General features: G+C 42.2%; 2 protein-coding genes across 2 annotated transcripts; one reads left to right on the top strand and one right to left on the bottom strand.

The window, feature by feature from the left end:
• Positions 1-383: 383 nt before the first annotated feature.
• On the bottom strand, positions 384-10,889 carry arpc2 (actin related protein 2/3 complex, subunit 2). Its single transcript, XM_083684734.1, has 10 exons — positions 10,671-10,889; positions 9,594-9,628; positions 9,279-9,391; positions 7,324-7,369; positions 6,697-6,883; positions 6,178-6,271; positions 5,753-5,879; positions 5,230-5,330; positions 3,627-3,727; positions 384-537 (listed from the first exon to the last, which is right to left on the bottom strand). The coding sequence occupies exons 1-10, from the start codon at positions 10,742-10,744 to the stop codon at positions 516-518; spliced, it is 900 nt and encodes a 299-aa protein (XP_083540860.1). The 5' UTR covers positions 10,745-10,889; the 3' UTR covers positions 384-515.
• Positions 10,890-14,083: 3,194 nt separating this feature from the next.
• Positions 14,084-16,043, top strand: LOC310815333 (C-X-C chemokine receptor type 1-like; the record flags this gene model as incomplete). Its single annotated transcript, XM_083685067.1, has 2 exons — positions 14,084-14,090; positions 14,328-16,043. The coding sequence occupies 2 exons, from the start codon at positions 14,084-14,086 to the stop codon at positions 15,389-15,391; spliced, it is 1,071 nt and encodes a 356-aa protein (XP_083541193.1). The 3' UTR covers positions 15,392-16,043.
• Between the last annotated feature and the right edge of the window lie 4,772 nt (positions 16,044-20,815).

The raw sequence follows: 20,815 nt of genomic DNA, 5'->3' as shown, positions 1-20,815 counted from the left end.
ATGACACAACAGGAATGCTTTTTATAAGACTGGTTTATTTTTCGAATGACAATGGTACAGACAACATGAAAGCATAGATAAGAGAAAGGGAGAGAGGAGGAGAGGGGGGTTCTGAAGTCGTCAAATGCATTGATACCATTTGGGAGGGGGGGAGAGAGAGAGAGAGAGAGAGAGAGAAAGAGTCAGCAAGGCAAGAGAGTACCAAATGGAGTAAAAGATATCGTATCAAAAAATTTATTATTTTTTTCATATATATATTTATATAGGACTAATAATTCTCTTTTAACTACGCAAAGCAAGGAATGCCCTTTTTATTCTTTTAAGCCTCAATTTTCCCTAAGAAGAGCCAACTTTATTGAAAGAGGAGCCAACTTTATTTAAAAAAAAGACAGGCTGGACACGCGCTGGGCTGGGCATTTGGGGCAGGGCCTGTGGTCCTGTCCAATGTGGCGTTGAGTCTCGGTGTGGCGCAATTAGGCGTGTCCAGGAGTCAGTGTGCACATGTGGGGTCAGCCTCAGCGAGAGAACGTCTTGCCCCTGAAAAGACACACACACGTAAAAGTTAGCACACACACGCACAAGTTGAAATGTTGCCCTCCCAGACCAAATCCTCAACAAGTTCTGTCCTGTGTGTAGATAACAGTATCCTTGGCATTCCTGCTCCACGTAGGTTCCAAATAATTTCTTAGGAAAACCTTTAGCCACAAAAATTCCAACAAACACAGTCAAGAGTTGTTGTTGTTGGTGTTGAATGTTAAAATTGTAACATTAGCTGTGAATACCCTCTTCATAATGCATTATAAAGCACCTTAACAGAGTGTTAGGCCAGATGCTCTGTATAATGCATTATGATGATGATCAGCATATATTCATATTCTGCTGATGAGCAATTACCTCTTTTTCACTGTAGACAAAGCATTAGCAAATGTTAGAGGCTCACTGTCGGCCGAGTAGAAATTGAGGTGAGTTGCTTAAAAATTACAAGGCTTCACTCGGCAACACCCTCACTTTGCATGTCAAATGTTTATTACATTTAAAAAACTAAAACCACCCTTGACATGTTGACCTGCTGATTACGACCACGGAAGGAGTCCATGATTCAAGTCAAACAACTACACCCCTACAACAACACACTACAGTGGCAAAGGGTTTCCCTTCGGTGAAATGTCAACAGAGTCGGACAAGGGCTCAACTGTTTGAGCACTGACCAAATTCAGATTCAAGGAAGCGATAGAGACCAAAACTGTGTGTGTGGGTGAGAGAGAACATCTTGTTAAAATTCCTCCAGAGCCAACCTCAAACAGAGTGGATAGTAAATAAGTAGCAAGTACACAGATGATGTACAAGAACTAGTGACATGCGCACATCTCATCTCATCTCTTGTGCAATGCCTACCCCCCCCCCCCCATCCCTCTCTCTCTCTCCCAGCGCTATGAGGACTGGCTCCAGACACAAAGCAGACAACGCCATCAACCAGTGTCCCGTCCATGAGGTCCAGCATGGGAAGGTGGTGCACAAACAGAGTCGCAAACTCATGGTACGTGCGTGTCCCTCTCATGTAGCGACCAGGTATCGTCAACTTGAGACCGTTTTAGCCCGCTGAGCTAAAGCCTAGTCACAGTACCTGCCTCTACATAACACAAGATGAGAACGCACAAAGTGTGAGTCAGATAAAGGATCGTGGTCACATCCGTGAGCTCATGTTGATATTAGAATGTCTCTTATTATTATGAGGATTTTTAAACAATTATTTAATATAAAAAATCCACTATGAGAACATGCATAATGTTGGTTTTTAGCTCACGTGAGACAGCTAACAGCGAACATCAAACACTGCCTCTGTCTTTCTCCTCCCTCCCTGTCTGGTGTCAGGTGGGTGATGTGGTGCTGGTGAAGGGCGTGCGTACATGCATGGGCGTGCGTACGTGCATGCATGCGTGTAAAAGCCGGCTGCAATGTCCTGACCTCCCTCTCTGTCCCCCCACCCACCTCCCCAACAAAGACCGTATATGCTGTGCAGGACACAAAGGCCTTTAACACAGAGGAGGTGGACACTCTGCAGGCTACCATTGAATGTGAACAACCGCAACCAGACCTCTATAAGTAAGTGACAAGGCTGAACGTACTGTCGTACACCAGACAATCAGTGGTATTGTAGTTGTATGTTTTACAGAGAAAAGGTGGAACAAAACAGACACATGCACACTCTCTGTACAAATTATAGTACCTGAATTTAGTAATGTTCATTGTTTTCCATTTGCCTCTCTCTCTCTTTTGACAGATTTGTGGGCCGAATCAATATCTATTCAGACAGAAACGAGCCCATAGCGAGGTCATTGGTTTTGTGTTTGAGAGACTTGTGGTATGCTGTCTGTCTTATTGGTGCATTCAATCACTATTGAGTTTTTTCACCTGAGGGACAAGCAGCACACAGGACCCCGTAAAGGCTCTCAGGTGTGTATTACAGAGTTCCTGCCCACGGCAGTCATGTTGACTGTGTGTATGTGCGCCTGGGGTTGGATTCCTGCGAATTTCATTTCCCTCAATACACAAAGTGTAGGGGAATTTCATTGACGAGTTGAGAAGTGCCCATTGTTTTCCATGTGGATTTGAATAGACGCCAACCCTGATGTGGTGTCTGTACTGCATCATCCCCCTCAATGTTATAACAACCCCTGTTATCAAACTCCAACCATCGTGACCGCAGGCAATCACAACTTCACTGCATTCGTACAGTAGCCGGTGGACACAAGACCATCAGATAAGGCTTTGGAGGAGGGAGGAACCTGCACGGTCTATTCTCTTAGTAGCTGAGGTTTGGACCGGAGCTGTGTATTACACAGCACCCTGCTAACCCAGGCTATCTGAATCCATACTGTTGATTTTCTTTCTGGATAAAGCCCACAACAATGAAATTGTGAAGGGGTATGTAATTAAGAGTGGAATGCGGTGGCTGGCGATAATGTAACATTTCACACACAGAATGAAACATTACTGGGGGACGATAAGATCAGATGTCACTGCAGCTTGCCACCCAGGTAATTTATGCACATCATCTGACACGGTGAGATTGAATAACAAAACATCTGGCTCCATGAGACATGGAGCCAAGCACACATACAATACAATTTTGGACTGGGGGATTGTTATGTCGTTTCTCACCGGAGGTGAGTCATATTCCTCAGGGTGACTTACCTTCAACATACCATTATTTACCCAGACACAAAGCCTATATTTTTCTGCCAGATATACACACAAACATGACGTTGGGTTGTTAAAAAAAAAAAAAAGAAACAGGCATGGCAGTTTCTATACTAGTTGCAGTTACCTTATGTGAAGAAATAAGCCTAGGTGATGTTTCAATTGTACAAGACTGTTTTTAGGGACATCATTTACAATAATTAAGTAAAACTTCTCCAGTATCAAACTTTGGCTGTTGTGGGGAGTTTGGCTGTTATGTGGGAGTTTGAGGAAGGTTAGCTGGCTCCTAGTTGATCCTGTTTTTTTTTGTTTTTAAACTAACCCCAGAGGTGGGAGACGCCTGTTTGATGACACGACTCAGGGAATGTGAGCTGACCTCGGGTCCGTTCTAAGGGGTCACCCCAGGGTGAGTCAACAGCACTTACGAGATAGTCTTCATCTCCTTTTTCTCAGCGTCGGGTCTGGCCCTGTTCAGCACCTTGAGGAAGTCAGACGTCTTGGCCCTCATACGTGTGTGGATGTAGGCCTGGAGGAAGAGAAACAATGATTAACGTATGTGCATCTCACACACACACACACTTTCCTGATCTATCACATTCCTTAGATGTTGTCTGTTGATCAGTAGTGACACTACATGCCACAGGTCATTCAATGAGAAAGTAATGATGTCACACTTACAAAAACCGGGTAACATCAATGCGACAGTGAGAGTAGATTTCGGCTTGTAATGCAGACAATGCTGCTGGGCTAGATTGAGAATCCATGTAAAACTGCTAGCAGAAGCCAAGTCAACACTCTAGGCTTATACTGTACGTGGCAAATGGAATGACAGGCACTTTGCAGATGGTGTCACTATCGGTCGAGAGACAATGTATGTCTAATGTATACGACAACACGACTGAAGAACTCCTTCTTTCCCACTGCCATCAGACTCCTAAATAACCCATAGGAGATTAATATAACCGTACTACCTCAATAACTGAACTTTCCAGTTTGCATAATTGCACTGCTACATTTGCACTGTTTTATTATTATTATTATTGCTGCTATTTTATTTTATGCCTTCAATTTTGCTGTCTTGTACATTTGTTTAGTATATATTGTATATTCTTTAGTATTGTATATTTTACATTGGTTGGCATTCTGCGGACAGCAAAGCAAGAATTTCGTTGTACAGTGAAACATGTTTTCTGCTGTGCATATGATAATAAACACTTTGAATCTTGAATGTCTAATGTATACGACAGATTAAGAAGTGATGAATTTTGGGTGAACGACCTTTAAAAAGGAGACTTTGCAGTGTAACAGTCACATGCTACAATCTTGAAACAGACACACCCACTCAGGGATCACACAAACAGAGCGACAAACACACACAGTGTTCATTCCACTTCTCTACACAGACACCACGTTAGGTGGAGCAATACCAAGACTAGACGGACACACCAATCCAAACAGACACCCCTACGAACACACAATCACCTCGTCTTCAGTGGTGTGGCTTTCAGCCGAGCTTTTAAGGTCGCTTAGCACACAAACGATTTCGAATACCGACGAAATCTGATAAATGGCTTTGATATGGAAGGCTTGAAAAAACTCCTTTGATTCTGAGACAGCCCAACCGTGAATCCTTTTGAAGAGTCATACTGAGCTAGTATCTGAATAGCACTTATTTCACGATTGAACTTTTTTTTTATGACTAAACTCCCATTAACAAAATCTGTATCTCACCTACATGCACTTTAAGGGGTAGCAAAGGTACAACCAGACCCAACTTAGACTTGGTGGTATGTAGCAGTCATGGACGTAAAGTAGAAAAAGTGCAGGTTTAAATGTGCACAAACTTTCGGGTATTGGAGAGCCCTAATCAGGGCATTAGTTTAAACCCAACACAGAACTTTTTTATCTAGCAGTGTGTGAGGATTAGATTGTTAGGCCTTAATTATGAGGTAGAATAGATGATTGATTTCCAACAGATTTATTGCAGCACAGTTTGAGGCACTGTTTTGGGCAGTGTTAAGGACTCACCTTGGAGCACTTTATATGGTAGTGCAGGTAGTCCCTGAAGGTGTGGATGAGGTTGATGGTGTTGTCTCTGGCGTTGGCATTGGTGTGACGTGGGAACAGGACTGAGAGAAAGACAGGGAATAATACAAAACACAGTTATGGTGAAGAGCATTTACCAACCGTTTTATGAAAATGTGCAGATTTTCAGCGTCGGTCATTTTCTCCAGTGTCCAGCGTTTACCCACTTTTTTCTACCAAAACGTCCCCATGTGATTATTGTAATTAAACCTGGATTTATACAGGGTGTCCCACTGTGGGGAGCTTCTACATTGACTGTAATAAAGTGAACAACAGAGCTTACTCTCATACCGCAATGAGTACCAAAAAAAAAGAAGAAAAGAAGACTAATCAAACGACTAACTTCAGTTCAGGCATTTAATATGGAGAATTGAGCAACGATTTGGAGTTTCCATCAACCAAAGTCCCAAACTTCAGTTACAGGGGCTAGCTAGTGTGTACCCTACATCGGCGAGTGGGTACTGACCGAAGGTGATGTATCCGATGTTGTCTCCCACGGCTGCGTCAGTGTCCTTCAACTCCAGAGGAGGCTCCCTGTGGCTGAACAGCACCTGAGGGGCCGTGTGACTGGCTCGCCGGCCCTCCTTGAACTCCTACACACACACACACACACACACACACACACACACACACACACACACACACAGTGAGATTCTCTGAACAAAAGAGTGACAAGGCCGACAGCTAATGGAATCTTCCATTTACGAGAGTGACAGAGCAGCGAGCCTCTAAAGATTTCTACAGAGGTGTGACACACTATGTTTATGGTTTCTTGGTTGTTTCCAATCTATTGTGGATGGTGTCCTGTCAACGTTGTTGATAGTGGTGTTTAGGTACATGACTTTAAAACACCATCATTTAGCGTTAAGGCCCGGTGGATGAGCGGTTTACCTGCATGAACACTTTCCCAATGATGACGTCATCGTCGTCTTTGAACACTGTGCTGAACACCACTGTCACCCTGTCCTTCTTGGCCTCCAAATACCTGAGGAGACCAGAGCAGAGCATAGAAACATGTCAACACTTGGGGTAGAATGCTTTGCCAGACAGACAATATAAACGCCTACTCGGCTGGTTAAAAACTAAATTGGCTGAAATTCCTTTTGCCTTCACACTTTTCATCTGAACCCCGTGTAATGGGGCCACTGTGCATTTGGCATATATTCACTCTTTCAGGAATTACAGAAAAAATGGTCTCTCTTAGGAAAACTCTTCAGTTAAGTGAAAAAAAGTTTTAACTTAGCAATATCAGCAGAATAAAATGATAATTAAATCCTTAGTTATTGTGGCAGTTTTTGATGTTGTTGCTGTTCAACCTTCTGCTTAACTTTTGAATGGAAAAGCTATTTCACTTCCATGGTGATTCTTTTTATTCACACTTTGTCTCCAGGCAGTGCAGCGGTCACCTACATAGACTCGTCGTCCCTGTAGTGGACCACAGCCCTTTTCTCGCCCTCTTTGCCCTCTTCCTGGAACTTGAAGTACTTCTCAAACACTGATGCAAAGCAGTTCCTCTTCAGCATGCCTGCCTGGTGAACCACTTCCTCCTTATTGGCTGGAACAGCATCCAGGTCAAAGAGCAGGGACACATTGTAGCCTAGGAGACAGACAATCACAGACAGGCATTAAGTGTTTTTCCTTGCATGTTTGATGTTATGCAACTGCAGGTTTCATTAGTAATCGTAACATTATTGTGAATACTGTATAAGGTACAATAAAGCTAAATCATGAGTCTTTGCTGTGCAACTGTCGACCTGAGGTATACCACCAAACCACCCAAATCTGGAGTAGTTGTTGACAACACCACCACGCATCTAAAATCTGCTTTGAGATCAGCTTTCATAAGTCTAACAGTCATTGAGGAGCCACTGAGTTCAAATCCAGTCCTGTGACAGTGGTTGAGGGCCTTGGAAAGTGGCCAGAGGCCGGGTTAGGTGATGGCCAAATAGGACAATTATGCCGTCAATCTGTATTGTTTGTGAGTGTGTGTTCATGCAGGTCGGTGTGTTGTCTTGTGTCCTAAACAGGGCTACTTACCTGCCTCAGGCGAAACCAGAAAGATCCCATAGACCCTCTTCAGCAGCTGAGTGAAAAGAGAGTTTTACCTGTTAGCACAAGTAACGAATTAAGCCACTCAAAGCCAGCGGCACTGCATGGACAACAAAAGAGACCTGACCAGCAGGTAGGAACAGGTACGGGGGCTAGGGTATGCATCCTGCATACACATGCTAATGACAGGGGGGAACTAGATGAAACCACCTTTCATCTAGAGGGCCACCTGTTGGTGTGGAACTTAAAAGTATGTCCACAATGTGGAAGATGGTAATAGCAGAAACACATCTACAATGCCCAAAGAAAGTCCTCACACACTTTCAAAATGTTCACCTTCTACTAACTCAGAGCCTAACCCTAACCCTAACACAGAGGTCTACTGTTAGGCTGAGGATCGGATGGCCTGCGTACTGTCAAAGGGAATAACAGATAATATAGCCTTACTATTCATCTTAATCAGGCCTGTGGAAATATCAAGCAAAATCTTCAGAATTCCCAGTTGTCTGTTTGCAAAGGGTAGCCCTCAGGTAGGCTTCCAACGTAGGCTACAATAGCAGAGCATCAAAGTCCGACGCAACGAACGAAGAGAGGGCGGCCTCGTCTCCATGGAAGAATAAACCTAGCTATTTTTAACGGTTCATTACACTGCTTGCTGACGATCTTGAAAGGTAACAGTAGTACCTCAACATTTGAATAAAGGGTATATGCCCCATGAGACCTATTTCAAAAGACCTCCACAGTTCGACTTGTTATGCCTTTGTGGATCTCCTAAAAATGAAATGCAGGTGAAATTCCAAACGTCAGCCTGCTAAAATAGGTTATGCATAACACTTTGGGGAAAAGGAAAGCAGAGGGCTGAGGAGGCGATTATTTACTTCAGAAATGCAGCTTTTAAATGCGCCACAAAAGGGCATTTTCTCCCATTGTAAATGGCCAAGAAATTGTCTTCAAATCGTCAAAGGAATCTCAGTCTGCGATAAATTCTGACCATCACCCAACCTTACTGGACTGGAATAAGGCATAAAGTGGGAATACGCCTGGACATGGAATAAAGAGATGGGAGAACACACAGCAAGTAAGGTGAGCTGCAGACAAACAGTGACATCTAAACTTTGGAAAAAGGAAATGTAAGTTGCACATTGTTCAATGCAGTGGATGAAGGCATGATACTGGAAACATTGAAGACCACAGATAAGTCACACTGCAATGTGGAGAAGTGTGTGATTTTCCAATGTCAGACCAGGACATGATCTGCCTCTTTAACAACACACTAGTGTGTAGGCTGCTTCTGAAATGTAGCTACCTCCTGGTGTAAGCATTGATCTAACAGTGATACTGTGGAAACCTCTGCTGCCATTCCCCCCCCGTGCTCGTAAATTCAAGAAAACAAAAAGGGGAGATTGTTCAAAACTGCATGAAGCAGCTACAGTGTTCATTTAGGCAGCAGCGGTCTAAGTCAGCACTTCCCTCCCCTAGAGTGAGTCATAAAGCACTTCCTGTTTCTATAAGAAACCACTGCAGCTGTTTTCTTCCATACATGGTGAGGCTGCTCTCAAAGTGTAGTGTTCAGAGGGTTTTAAGCTACATTTTCTGCTTTTCTGCCATTTCTCTATAAATCTACTCGTATACATATTTTAGACTAAAATTAAAGTTGCTGAACCTGGTGGTATAACAATGATAAAGATACAATAAGAGAGAGAGAGAGAGAGAGCTTTGTAGCAATACCATACTAGATATGACAATTATTCTTTCATTGTATGCTACACAACAAAAGTTTGTAAAAGCAGCACACTCGGCAGACCCTACATTTCAGAGTGCTGATCTTTGTATTGAATCCCAACTTGAGATTTGCAAACTAAATTTAAGCACATCTCCCATCGATACCAGTGTGTGTGTGTGTGTGTGTGTGTGTGTGTGTGTATGGAGAGTGTGTGTATCACCTCGTCAGCTCCATGCTCCTGCAGCTCCTTGTAGAACTTCAGTGAGATGCTGACCATCACCTTGGTCTTGTCCCCATCGGGGTTAGAAATATGGTAGAGGACGCCATCAAAATCTACAGTGTAGAGAAAATGCCATCATTTTACAGACATTTTCCTGGACAACTTATGCCGAGCAACAACCAAACATTGCCATACATACGTGCATGGGTATTTTCGATTTGCCTCCCAAAAGAACATGAACTATCTTGAGTCTTGCTATTTTAAATAATGACAGTAACATTAGGCTTGGGTGAGATATGGCTCACATGAACTCACCTGCGAAGGTCACCTCCACAGCCTCTGGTTTGGTCCTACAAAAAGAGAGGAGAGTTCATGACAAATAAGTAGGGTAGTAAAATCCCCTGTACATGCATGAAGACATCACTGAGGACAATTAGATATGCTGCTAATTTTCTTTAATATACTTAGTTGGTTAAAGGAGGCACTGAATCTGATCCCTAGCCCTGGTTAGGCTGAGATTGTACAGAAGTCATGGCATTAGACAACTTCAAATCACTGCAGTACAAGACTAGACAAGACACGATTCCTTTTAGTTTTCTATAAAATGCATCAATCTGCCTTGACCCGCCCCAGCTATGCATTGACTTGACCCAGCTTGAGCTCTCCGGAATGCGGAAGTAGCAAACCAGGGCGATGGCTAATAGATAGCCAAGTGATTGCAATTTGGTCTGATTTGTGTTGGAGAATTACATGTTATAACATGTGTTGTTGCAATAAAATACCCACTGTCACCTCTAAACGCCAGGACATAGGAGCCATAGTAGGGTTGTTTATAGAACTAGACAGTGAAATGCAAGCTAGCTAGTTCCCTTCCAGCCTTCCGCTAAGTGTGGCTAGCTAGCTACCTGGCTGACAACGTCACAAGCCTTCAGTCATGTCTTTGTGCTGCATGAAATATTAATCACCATCGCATATGGCAACGTTGCCAGTTTTGTGAGACAATCACTGGTGTAATGTTAACAAGCACATACTAAACTAGTTGTCTGTCTTGCTAGTATGAGGCATAGCAGATAGACTTCCCCCGCCCAACTAAGCGAGACGAGTCTAGCCAGCAGCAGAAGCTAGCTAGCTAGCTAGCCACACACAGACACACCCCATCTTCCGTTTCGGCTATGCCGAATGTCTTGCAGCGCGTGCCAGTATTTCTGCAGTATGTGAAATAGTTTCACCTTTATTGTAACTATTTCGCCAATCCCATACTTTAATATTTCACATTTATTGTTTATTATCGAGCAAATACTGGCCCGCCGTTTGCGGAGATAAGGGCACCTATTCGGTAGCTAAGCTAGCTTGCTAGCAAAGCTAGTCTGAAACAATGTATGAGACTCTCACCCATTGGATGCGCCGTCAAATTTCAACGACAGCGTCTCTTCTATAATCCGGTTGTTGATTTCTAACAGAATCATTGCAGCGGACGCTGATGTGGACCGGGAGATACGGTTAAAACAAAATATCAAATTGGTTTTAGATTATTAGGCTTCTTTGTGTCAAATTCAGAATTTTTTTCTCCCCAGACAGACAGCTTCCGTCGGTGCTTCTGTCTGTCGACTCTTCCGCTTATTCCACTCAGGACCCCGAAGGTTGCTCCCAATACTGCCTGCAATGATTTTTGCCCCCCCACCCCAGTCCGACTAACTGGCATTGTAGGCTACAAGGAGCAGTTGTGCCAGATAAAACCTAAAATTGAAATACTGAATACAATTCATTTATGTAAGTATGAATGTGTGTGTGTGGGTGGGTGGGTGGGTGTGACCCTATTTTTTTTAATTTCAACCTGTTTCATTCATGAAAAAAAAAATATTTACAGTGCTACCTAGTTTAATTATGACTGCACCTTAGTCTCACACCTCTTCATCCATCTGCACATCACTGCACATGAGCTGCTGTTTGGAAAATGGATTTCACAATAGGATCTTCTGTGCGGAGCATAGGTCAGCTGATCCCCCAAAACAAGCAGTATGACCTCTAGTTTCTTCCCTGCTCTCATTGAGATTGACAGGTGTGTCAAAGTGGAGAAATGCTGTGGGAATATAACAAAATGGGTTTTCATAAATCAAGTCTACACATCCCAAACAAAATCAATCAGGTCAACAAAACATACACAACAACAAAAAAGGAATATATATTTTATTGAAAAATTAAATGTTTGAAATGTCCATATCTTGTAGGCTACTGAATTGACTTATTTCAGCTTTATTGAATTTGGTTTATCATTGGATGGATGGTGATGAGCCTCAGTGTTGTATTTTTTCCATGTCATGCTTGGCTCCAGAACTTTCTATGCCAGGGACCAGGGTGTACCCTTCCCCTTGTCTTGTCTTTTTGTCAGGGACAACAGAGGGATCTCAATTCATGTCAGGACAGGCCTGCTGCCTGAAAAAGTGAGAGGGAATGGGAAAAAAGCAGGAGATGGTTGACTATGCCATTCAATGAGCCCTACATATGTATTGCCAATGACAAACACAAGCACAATAAATCTGGAGGAATTTTAGCTTTATTTGACAAATAGGAGACAACCTGGCCAAAAACAAGCAAAACAATGTACTCAGGGCAGTGCCTTGTCCAATAGTGAAACCCATAAAAAATGTTGCAGAGTAAAGAGCCATGGCATAACTGCACAGGAAATGTCTATCGTAACTGGCTGGCTCTCTCAACAAGTTGTCAATTCCAAGTGAAGTACACTGGTCGGCTACAATCAAAAAGATTACTGCTATCATATAAACATGTTGATGTTTTTCTTTTTTTAACAATGTGTTTGTAAACCAACTTTAAGTAGGCAATATTTCTGACACCAAAATACAGGAAAGCAGCATCTATGTATTATAGTCTGGGGAGTTTTGTCAGATGAGGTGAAGGAATGTCAAGCATTTCTCTGAGAACCTACGGCAAATTGTCAGTGAAGGCATGTAGACCAACTTGTTGATATCTGTATCTGGGCCTTAGTGTAGTTTACTGTGGGATTACGCAGGTTTATCTTCAGACGGAGGGCCCTTCATTTTTCACTTTGATGTCAGTCCAAATATTTACAAGAAGACAATCTTGTTTAACAAATGGGTGGGTGGCTTGACAAGTATGAGCTGTCTAGCAGGTTGTGGGTGCACCCCCCCCTGCCCCCCCCCCCCGCCCCCCACAACCTCCTGGACAGCTCATACTCATGTGACAGGTTGACAGCCCAAAGAATGACAGGTGTGATGAAAGAAACACATTTTATATTGTTATATTGACTATTGACAAGGTGCTTCTTTACTGTCTGCCTAGGTGAAAGGTCAGATATTTGTGTTTTATGAGCGACAGGGGAGGTGTAAGGAGTGCCATCACCGCCCACCTAGTCTCTAACACATCATTACAACCCACTGACAGAAGAATGTTGCTTATGCAGCTGTGGAACTTGACCCTGTTATTATTGATCATCGTCATCACATGTCATGATGTGTTGCCATAGAACACTTGAAAAAGGAGAAAGGTGAAAGCTACTGGAAATAGCAGAGTGTGAAAATGTAACCATTCTGGTACAGAATGGAATATGTGGTGTTTTTTTTGTGAACCATTCCATGAAATGATGACGAATGGGAATATGCATGTCACCTGTAAGTGTAAAGAACCTTAACACAGTATCATTTGGAGCCTGGGCACAACAGCATCATAGTATATCGAGAGAGGAAGGAATTCATGAGCACATGTTCTATTACAACCATTGATTACAACACCAGAGTGAGAACAGATTGTTTTGCAGGAAGTTTCATATGGCACCTATCTTACCACATCTACCACCTTGCAAAAGTGGTGTGTAACAGGGTTATGAAATTATTTGTTCAGCCTTTCTCGCCAGTCTCTCCCACTGGTGGTTCTGGGGGGGGGGGGGGGGGGGGCTCGGGTAGAAGAAGGCTGTGTGACATGAACTGCAGTGTGTTAATGTGCCCTATGAGCAAAATAAATGCTTGAAATCGGTCCTTTTTGTTTGTCTCTGCTTCACTCTGCCTGCACAACCTAGATCCAAGCCTGTCAGTTTTCCCCCTTGTGACATTCATAATACTAATCAGTAAGGACTGATGAGAGTGACAGCTTGAGGACCGATGAAAATTAGAAAAAAGTTCACTGTTAGTTTAGGCGATCTCTTTACTATTACAGCTAGGCCTACATCTTTAATCCATATCAAATCTGATCAGAGTTTTCCAGATCCACAAAAGTATTAAAGGCACAAGCCTTTTAAAGCAATGTGTTTACTGTAATTGCTTCTCTGTTGCAAGTCAACAGATGGTCAGTTGACTCATTACTGAAAGTGTGTTGAAAGTGTGCTTTCAGATCCACCAATAGAAACTAAATCAAATGGACTAAAAAAGTTTCATACAGCTGCTCAACTTCTCTTTTTATAATAAAGACTGCAATGAAGATGCTAATTTAATAAATCTCTCAATGGTGAAGCTTTGTTTATCGTTTCAGATTTTCTATGTTCAAGGGTTGACATACTGTAAGCATTATTCTGGGATATTGAATAATTAAATTATGAAAGTTATGCCAAACTCAATGTACTCAATCACAATCTTCACGAATCATTATTGCGATATCATCATTCGGGACCCAGAACATGCAGGTGTCAAAATCTGACAACACCATGACGTGACGCACATGCAGTGGCACAATATTGAGGCTGAAAACAGGAAACTTAAATCACAGCTGGCTTGTACATCTACAGGTAGACTTCTGTGTGACAAGTCCCCTCTCATCACTCACAGCTGGAAGCAAAGATGGAAGGTAAGTGCCTGGCTTGGTTTTATTGGAAAATACTGTTTATGTCCTATGTAATTGAAAATGGTTGGACGAACGGATGGATGGATGGATGGATTCATGAGGGATAGACAGACAGATGGATAGATGAAATGTATTCTTCCTTATGTTTTTCTTTTCATAGAAACACATGGCAGTAAGTTGCTTTCTATACTAAGCAAAATTCCCTGCCCTGACGTGAACACTTTTTTATTTCCTCCCTAGACAAATCCATAATCTTCGAATATGTCTATGAGCAACCCAACGACACTTCTCTGGTCAACATCAACATCACCTTCAACTTGTTGGACCCCACGACCTTCACCTGTGGACCCCATACATTCGCTGCCACAGCCCTGTGTGCCATCCACATTGTCATCTTCCTATTGGCCATTCCGGGGAACCTGCTTGTGGGCCTGGTGATTGGCTCCAGCCGACAGGCCTTGACTCCGTCCGACGTCTACCTGTTTCACCTGACGATCGCTGACGGGCTGCTAGCTCTCACGCTGCCTTTCTGGGCTGTGGCAGTGATCCAAGGCTGGGTGTTTGGGGACTTCCTATGTAAGCTGGTTAGCCTAGTCATGGAGGCTAACTTCTACACCAGCATCCTGTTTCTAGTGTGCATAAGCATTGACCGCTATCTGGTGATCGTGCGCGCCGCCGACTCTCGTAAGGATCGCCGGAGAGCTTGTAGCTGGGCTGTATGTGCCTTTATCTGGGTCCTAGGGGGAACCCTTGCCCTCCCTGCACTCTTTAATGATGCTTTTAAGCCGGATCGCGGATCGAATCGGACAACTTGTGCCGAACGTTTTGACCCGGAGAGCGCCAGTACGTGGAGACTTACAACGCGTGGACTACGCCACATACTAGGCTTCCTGCTGCCAGTGGTCGTCATGGTGACGTGCTACAGCATCACTGTGGTGCGGCTGCTACGCACACGCGGCTTCCAGAAGCACAGGGCCATGCGCGTGATTGTTGCTGTGGTGATAGCTTTTCTACTCTGCTGGACGCCATACCATTTGACGGTGGTTACCGACACCCTCATACGGGCAAAGTTGGTGCTGTTCGACTGTGCCACCAGGAACAGAGTGGACTTAGCTCTCATGGTGACCCACAGCCTAGCCCTGCTCCATAGTTGTATCAACCCAGTGCTATATGCCTTTGTGGGTGAAAAGTTCAAGAGAAACCTTGGTGTCCTTATCCAGAGAAGAAGGAGATCTGAGAGGGCGTCGGTCCAATTTAGCAGGTCCACATCCCAGACCTCAGAAGGCAATGGCGCACTCATTTAACTGACTGGTTGTCCCTATGTAACATTGAATACTTATTTTCTTTGCTACAGGATTTTTTATTGCTAACTTATCACATAAAATGTTGGCTCAAGTGTTGACTGCATGATAAATGTCAATTGATTTCTTATCTCATTAGACCACACAGTGCTTAGTTTAACGCAAACAAATGTTTTCTAGAGTGCGGAGGTGTGCCCCTCTCTGTCTAATGAGGTCATTTTTTTACACATTTTTTTCTACTTCAGGGCTTTTGGCTCGTGAGTGCTCATTTTAGAACTAGTGGCTGAAAATATACATTTACATTTACATTAGTTTTAAGATATGTCTGCCACAAATATCACTGTGCCGCCTTTGCCGTTCTTGCCAATGTCTTGTTGAATGCTCAATTGTAGTGTTAGAAAGGCCCTGTGATCAGAACCATATGCATATACGGTATGTACTGTATACCCTGGTTCAAATCTTGATGAGGATCTTGATCTTGGTAGTAGATCCTTAAGGATCTGTCCAGGATCATTACAGAACTTCAAAGATCTGGTTCAGGATCCTTATGATGTTGTTTCTTGTGTAATACAATCGAATGTTATGTTATGGTATTAATGCAATGTGTTGTTTTAATGTCTCCTCCAAAGTTTTCAATGATTCATGGGTAAATAAAGGCAACAAATGAATGAATGAATGAATAAATAAATAAATAGCCATAATTGTGGTCAACAACACTGCACATAAAAAGCGTATGCACTTGTAGTTGTATTGTAACTACGGTTACCCTTTAATGGTTACACAGACTGTAGAGAGAATCAACTTTTCATTCTACTGACACTAATCATCATGACAAGCTCATGATTCAGGTCATCATAACAAGGGTCAGTCCCTCACTCAGTGAACTACAAGTAATGTGCTCAATTATGACATTTAGGGATACATAGGTCACACAATGTGAGGCAATTTGTGTTATCATCGAAATGTATTCCAAATAAATTGCAACCAACCTGCTGTTATTCAAAACCAATAATACCTCTTGGCCAGGGCAAATCTGTCTCATGTTTCAATGCTAGTACGCCCTCTTGTGTTTAAACCACTGAAAGACACACAATAATAAGAATAATAAGCTTTTATTTATATAGCACCTTTCATACATAAGAATGCATCTCAAAGTGGTGTACAATACTGCGCAAAAGAAAGAAAAAAGGAACAGATGAACAGATAAAAAAGGAACAGATAAAAAAGGTAAATGAGAACAACCAAAACATCAGCAAAGTGCTGCACAATACAGTGCAAGAGCAGATTAAAAACAAAAACAACTAGAACATAATTAATCAATACAATAAAAGTAGCATCACTCAATCTAGTTGCATAAGAGCCTTCAGCTGCTCAGCACCCAAGCTCTGGAATTCTCTCCCCCCACACATAAGACAGTCCGACTCCATCACAACATTCAAGTCCCAACTCAAAACCCACCTGTTCAAACTGGCATACTTTCTATAAATTGGACACTCTGCACTTCACTTGTTTTTATCTAAATGTGTTGTTTGTTTTGTTTTTAATGATTGATGTCATGCTTTTGCTTTTACTTCTCTTCTGTAAGGTGACCTTGGGTGACTTGAAAGGCGCCTCCAAATAAAATGCATTATTATTATTATTATAAATAGTTGATCAATACAATAAAATCAGCAGAGATAGCAGCATAGATAAAATGCTAATTGAAAGCTAAATTGAAGAGAGAGGTTTTTAACTGGCACTTAAAGATGTTTACTGAGCTTGCTTCCCTGATTTCTTGAGGTACCGTATTCCACAGTTTAGGGGCATAGTTAATAAATGCCGCATCACCAACTTTCTTTTGTGTTTTGATAGTAACCTTCAATATGCCAGCAGCTGAGGACCTGAGTGCTTTTGAGGGAGTATAGATTGTCAGCGAATCAGTAAGGTAGGATGGTCCCGGCTCATTTAGTGCTTTAAATACGGAGTAGAAGGACTTTGAAGTCAATTCTAAACGATACAGGGAGCCAGTGCAGAGCAGTTAAGACTGGAGTGATATGCTCTCTCCTCTTCGTTTTTGTCAGTAGCCTCGCAGCAGAGTTTGGAATTAGTTGGAGCCTGTCTATAGACTTCTTGGGGAGGCCAGTAAAAAGTGCATTAAAGTAGTCAAGCCTACTTGAAATAAAAGCATGAATCAGTTTTTCAGCATCCTGCTGAGTTAAAAACGGCTGCACCTCAATAATCCCAGTGTCAATAATCCCACCCCTAATGGTTATGATTTTATCATTTAAGAATTTGGCAAACTCCTCACATTTCGAAGCAGAGGCTTGTGAGAGAAAGTCAGTAGAAGGGGCAGGATTTAGCAGCTGGTTAATAGTTGAAAACAATATTCTAGAATTTCCAGCATTGTCACTAATCATCTTAAATGATTCAACCTGCTGTTATTCAAAACCAATAATACCTCTTGGCCAGGGCAAATCTGTCAACTAAACATGGTATCACCACAGGCTCCACCAAGATTTGAACTCACTGGATCACACTTTGTAGTTCAGAGTGTTGACCATTACACAATGAAACCCTTCTCTGAATGAAGTTATGAAATCATCAGAAAGAATCCATTCAATAAGTCAAAAGGTGACTTTCATTGAAAATAAACAACTATTTGATTTTACTATTGCTTTACAGAAACAGAACCAACACTATTGCATTTAGATTTTAAAATAGTAAGTAGTAGTAATAAGTTCACCACAGGTTCCACTGAGATCAGAGTCCCGACTGCTGACCATTACATAATGAAACCCTTCACTGAAAGAAGGGTTTTGGTTTTACCTTTCCAGAAAGATTTATTTACAATATAGACATGTAAACCACTCAATCAGCAGACAGATAGCGGCTACGGCTAAATGTGAGGAGAGAGAGAGAGAGAGAGAGAGAGAGAGAGAAAGAGAGAGAGAGAGAGAGAGAGAAAGAGAGAGAGAGAGAGAGAGAGAGAGAGAAAGAAAGAGAGGGAGATGGAGAGAGAGGGAGAGAGAGAGAGAGAGAGAGAGAGAGAGATAAATAGATATCTGTAAAGTAAAGACTCTATGTAACCAATGTTAGGGCTTCCATGTAACTTCAATAGGGACTCCATGTAACTTCATAGAGCCTCTATGTAACCTCATAGGGCATCTGCAACCTGTAAGGATTCTTTGTAAGATTTGCTTAGTCTTAGAATCAGAAGTCAACGGCAAACTAATGGCAAGTAACTGGGAAACTGAACATTCTGTATTCTCAGATTTTAACAATACAGATATTTGTCTTCGCATATCAACTTGATCAGAGACATGAAAACAACATTTGTCATTACATTGAAGCAATCTGATGCAATTGAATGATTAGGGGTTTATCGTCTCCAAATCCAGCTCTCTGGCTGGATTGGGAGTTTGGATAGAGTTAAAGGTCTGTTTTTCTAAATAATATATCAGAGATACAGCTAAGATGACATACTCTAAGAAGAGGCTTGTGTATTTAGAGTTGAGAATTTACAGGCAGGTCTAGCATGCTTCCGTTCGTGCACTTCAGGATTACCAGTTATATAGGAGTTTTCAAACTTCTAATGGAAATTATGAAATTGATGCTCCTCAAACTATACACCATCCTCTATTGTAAAACGTCAATGAGACACATATTCACTGTTGAATTTCAAAAGCATTCATCTTGTTATTCTCCCATTTAAAGTCAGTGGGGGAAATGGGAACAATTGTGGCCTTTACACTTAAACTGGCTCCTCATAAGAGAACCTAAAATATGAGTGGATTCCCTTCTGGTCTCTCTTATTTTCATGTTGATATCACATATGGCTTCTGTGTAACTTTAGATCAATATAATAGTCCTAACATTTTAAATGGTTAACTTCAGCATTTGTTTGGTAGTTTTTTGGAGTACTAATCATGTGTCACATCGTCAAAAAATATACAGCTGAGTAATTCCTACTAATTCCTATTCCGAAAGAGACGCTGGACAGGGAAGAGAAGGCCGGGGTGTGAGGCCGAAGTTCTTCAGGGAAGAAAGAGGAAGACCGGTTATGAGGGTGAAGATCAGGTTGTTGACCAGAAACAGAATCAATTAAATACCAGAGGATGGAACTAAGCATCAGCTGAGACACAGGCACATGTCAGAGGTTTGACACGATGTCACAGCAACAAAACTTCACAAACAAAAGACACATAGACAATGAATGTTTCATGAATGTGACCCTCAAGTGCTTGCTCAGGCTGTTCTTCTGCCTGGACATTGTTTAGGCAGGAGGACAGTTGGAGCCCCCACCCCCTCCTCCACCCTCCACCCAGATTCTCACCCACCTACACACATATATGTGACGGATGGGGTTCCAACCTGTGTCTCTGATGTGGAAGACCCAAGTGTCTACAATAAGGACAAGAGGACATCCTCAAGGTCCGAGGATGACACTTCAAAAATCACCTCTGTTACATACAGTATACACACACACACACACACACACACACACACACACACACACACACACACACACACACACACACACACACACATAAATAACAAAATACTCAAAAGTAATTGCAATAGGTTTTTCACACAAAAATACTGCCCATCCCTGCTTGCACACATATTGGTTGAAAACAGCTATGTCCAGCTTTCCCCTTCTAGGTTCACAATAGGTCGCAAATCTCAAGCATCTCACATTAAACACCAGCCTGTGAATTCTGTTGCTGGGCTGTGAACTGTTTTCACACCTTCCCAAAGTATCACATGAGCTTTAGTCACTCTCAAATGGCAAGTCCTCAATTATTCCTCCTGGCTTTTCCGTTGAGCGAAAGAGAGAGCCGATGTTAAAGCTTTTAATCGTTTTTCGATATAGCCCATATGTACAATGATAAATAACAGTATCCTGACCCTACTATGGTTTTGTGTAGGCCTACATTTATATAACTTTATCAGATTTTTTTTAATGTTGTTATCATTATCATCATATAATTATTAACTTTGGCAAATTGGCAAATTCTGTGTGCTGTCCCTTGTTTTAGTGTTAACCATCTCTTCACACGAAACAAGCATTATTTATAGTAGAGTATACAGTAAAATATGACAGTATACTGTAAAATATGACAGTACTCTTTATCTCTGATATTCTATTCTCAATATTTAAAAATGTTTTGTTAGTGTTAGTTTTGCACCTCAGACCTTCATAGGCCTACTACACCTGTTAACTCATAAAAACAATCTTGATGGTCTCAGTAACCTGTGAAAACCGACAGAGGGCGTATTCGAGAAGGGTGGGCTGTAGGACAGAAAGCAGCACATTCATTCATTGGCCAGTGGGGCGAGAGAGACTGCGCTGAGAGAGACTGCGGTGGATCAGCAGTCGAAACCCAGTGGAGAATCACAGCAACGCAGCTCCGCTGAAGAAAATCTGCGACTAATTTTTACTGTAGT

This window comes from Argentina silus (assembly GCF_951799395.1).
Source record: "Argentina silus genome assembly, chromosome: 14".
Classification (NCBI taxonomy): Eukaryota; Metazoa; Chordata; class Actinopteri; order Argentiniformes; family Argentinidae; genus Argentina; species Argentina silus.
Note: the sequence above shows the minus strand (reverse complement) of the source record. Positions and strands in the feature narration are given on the sequence as shown.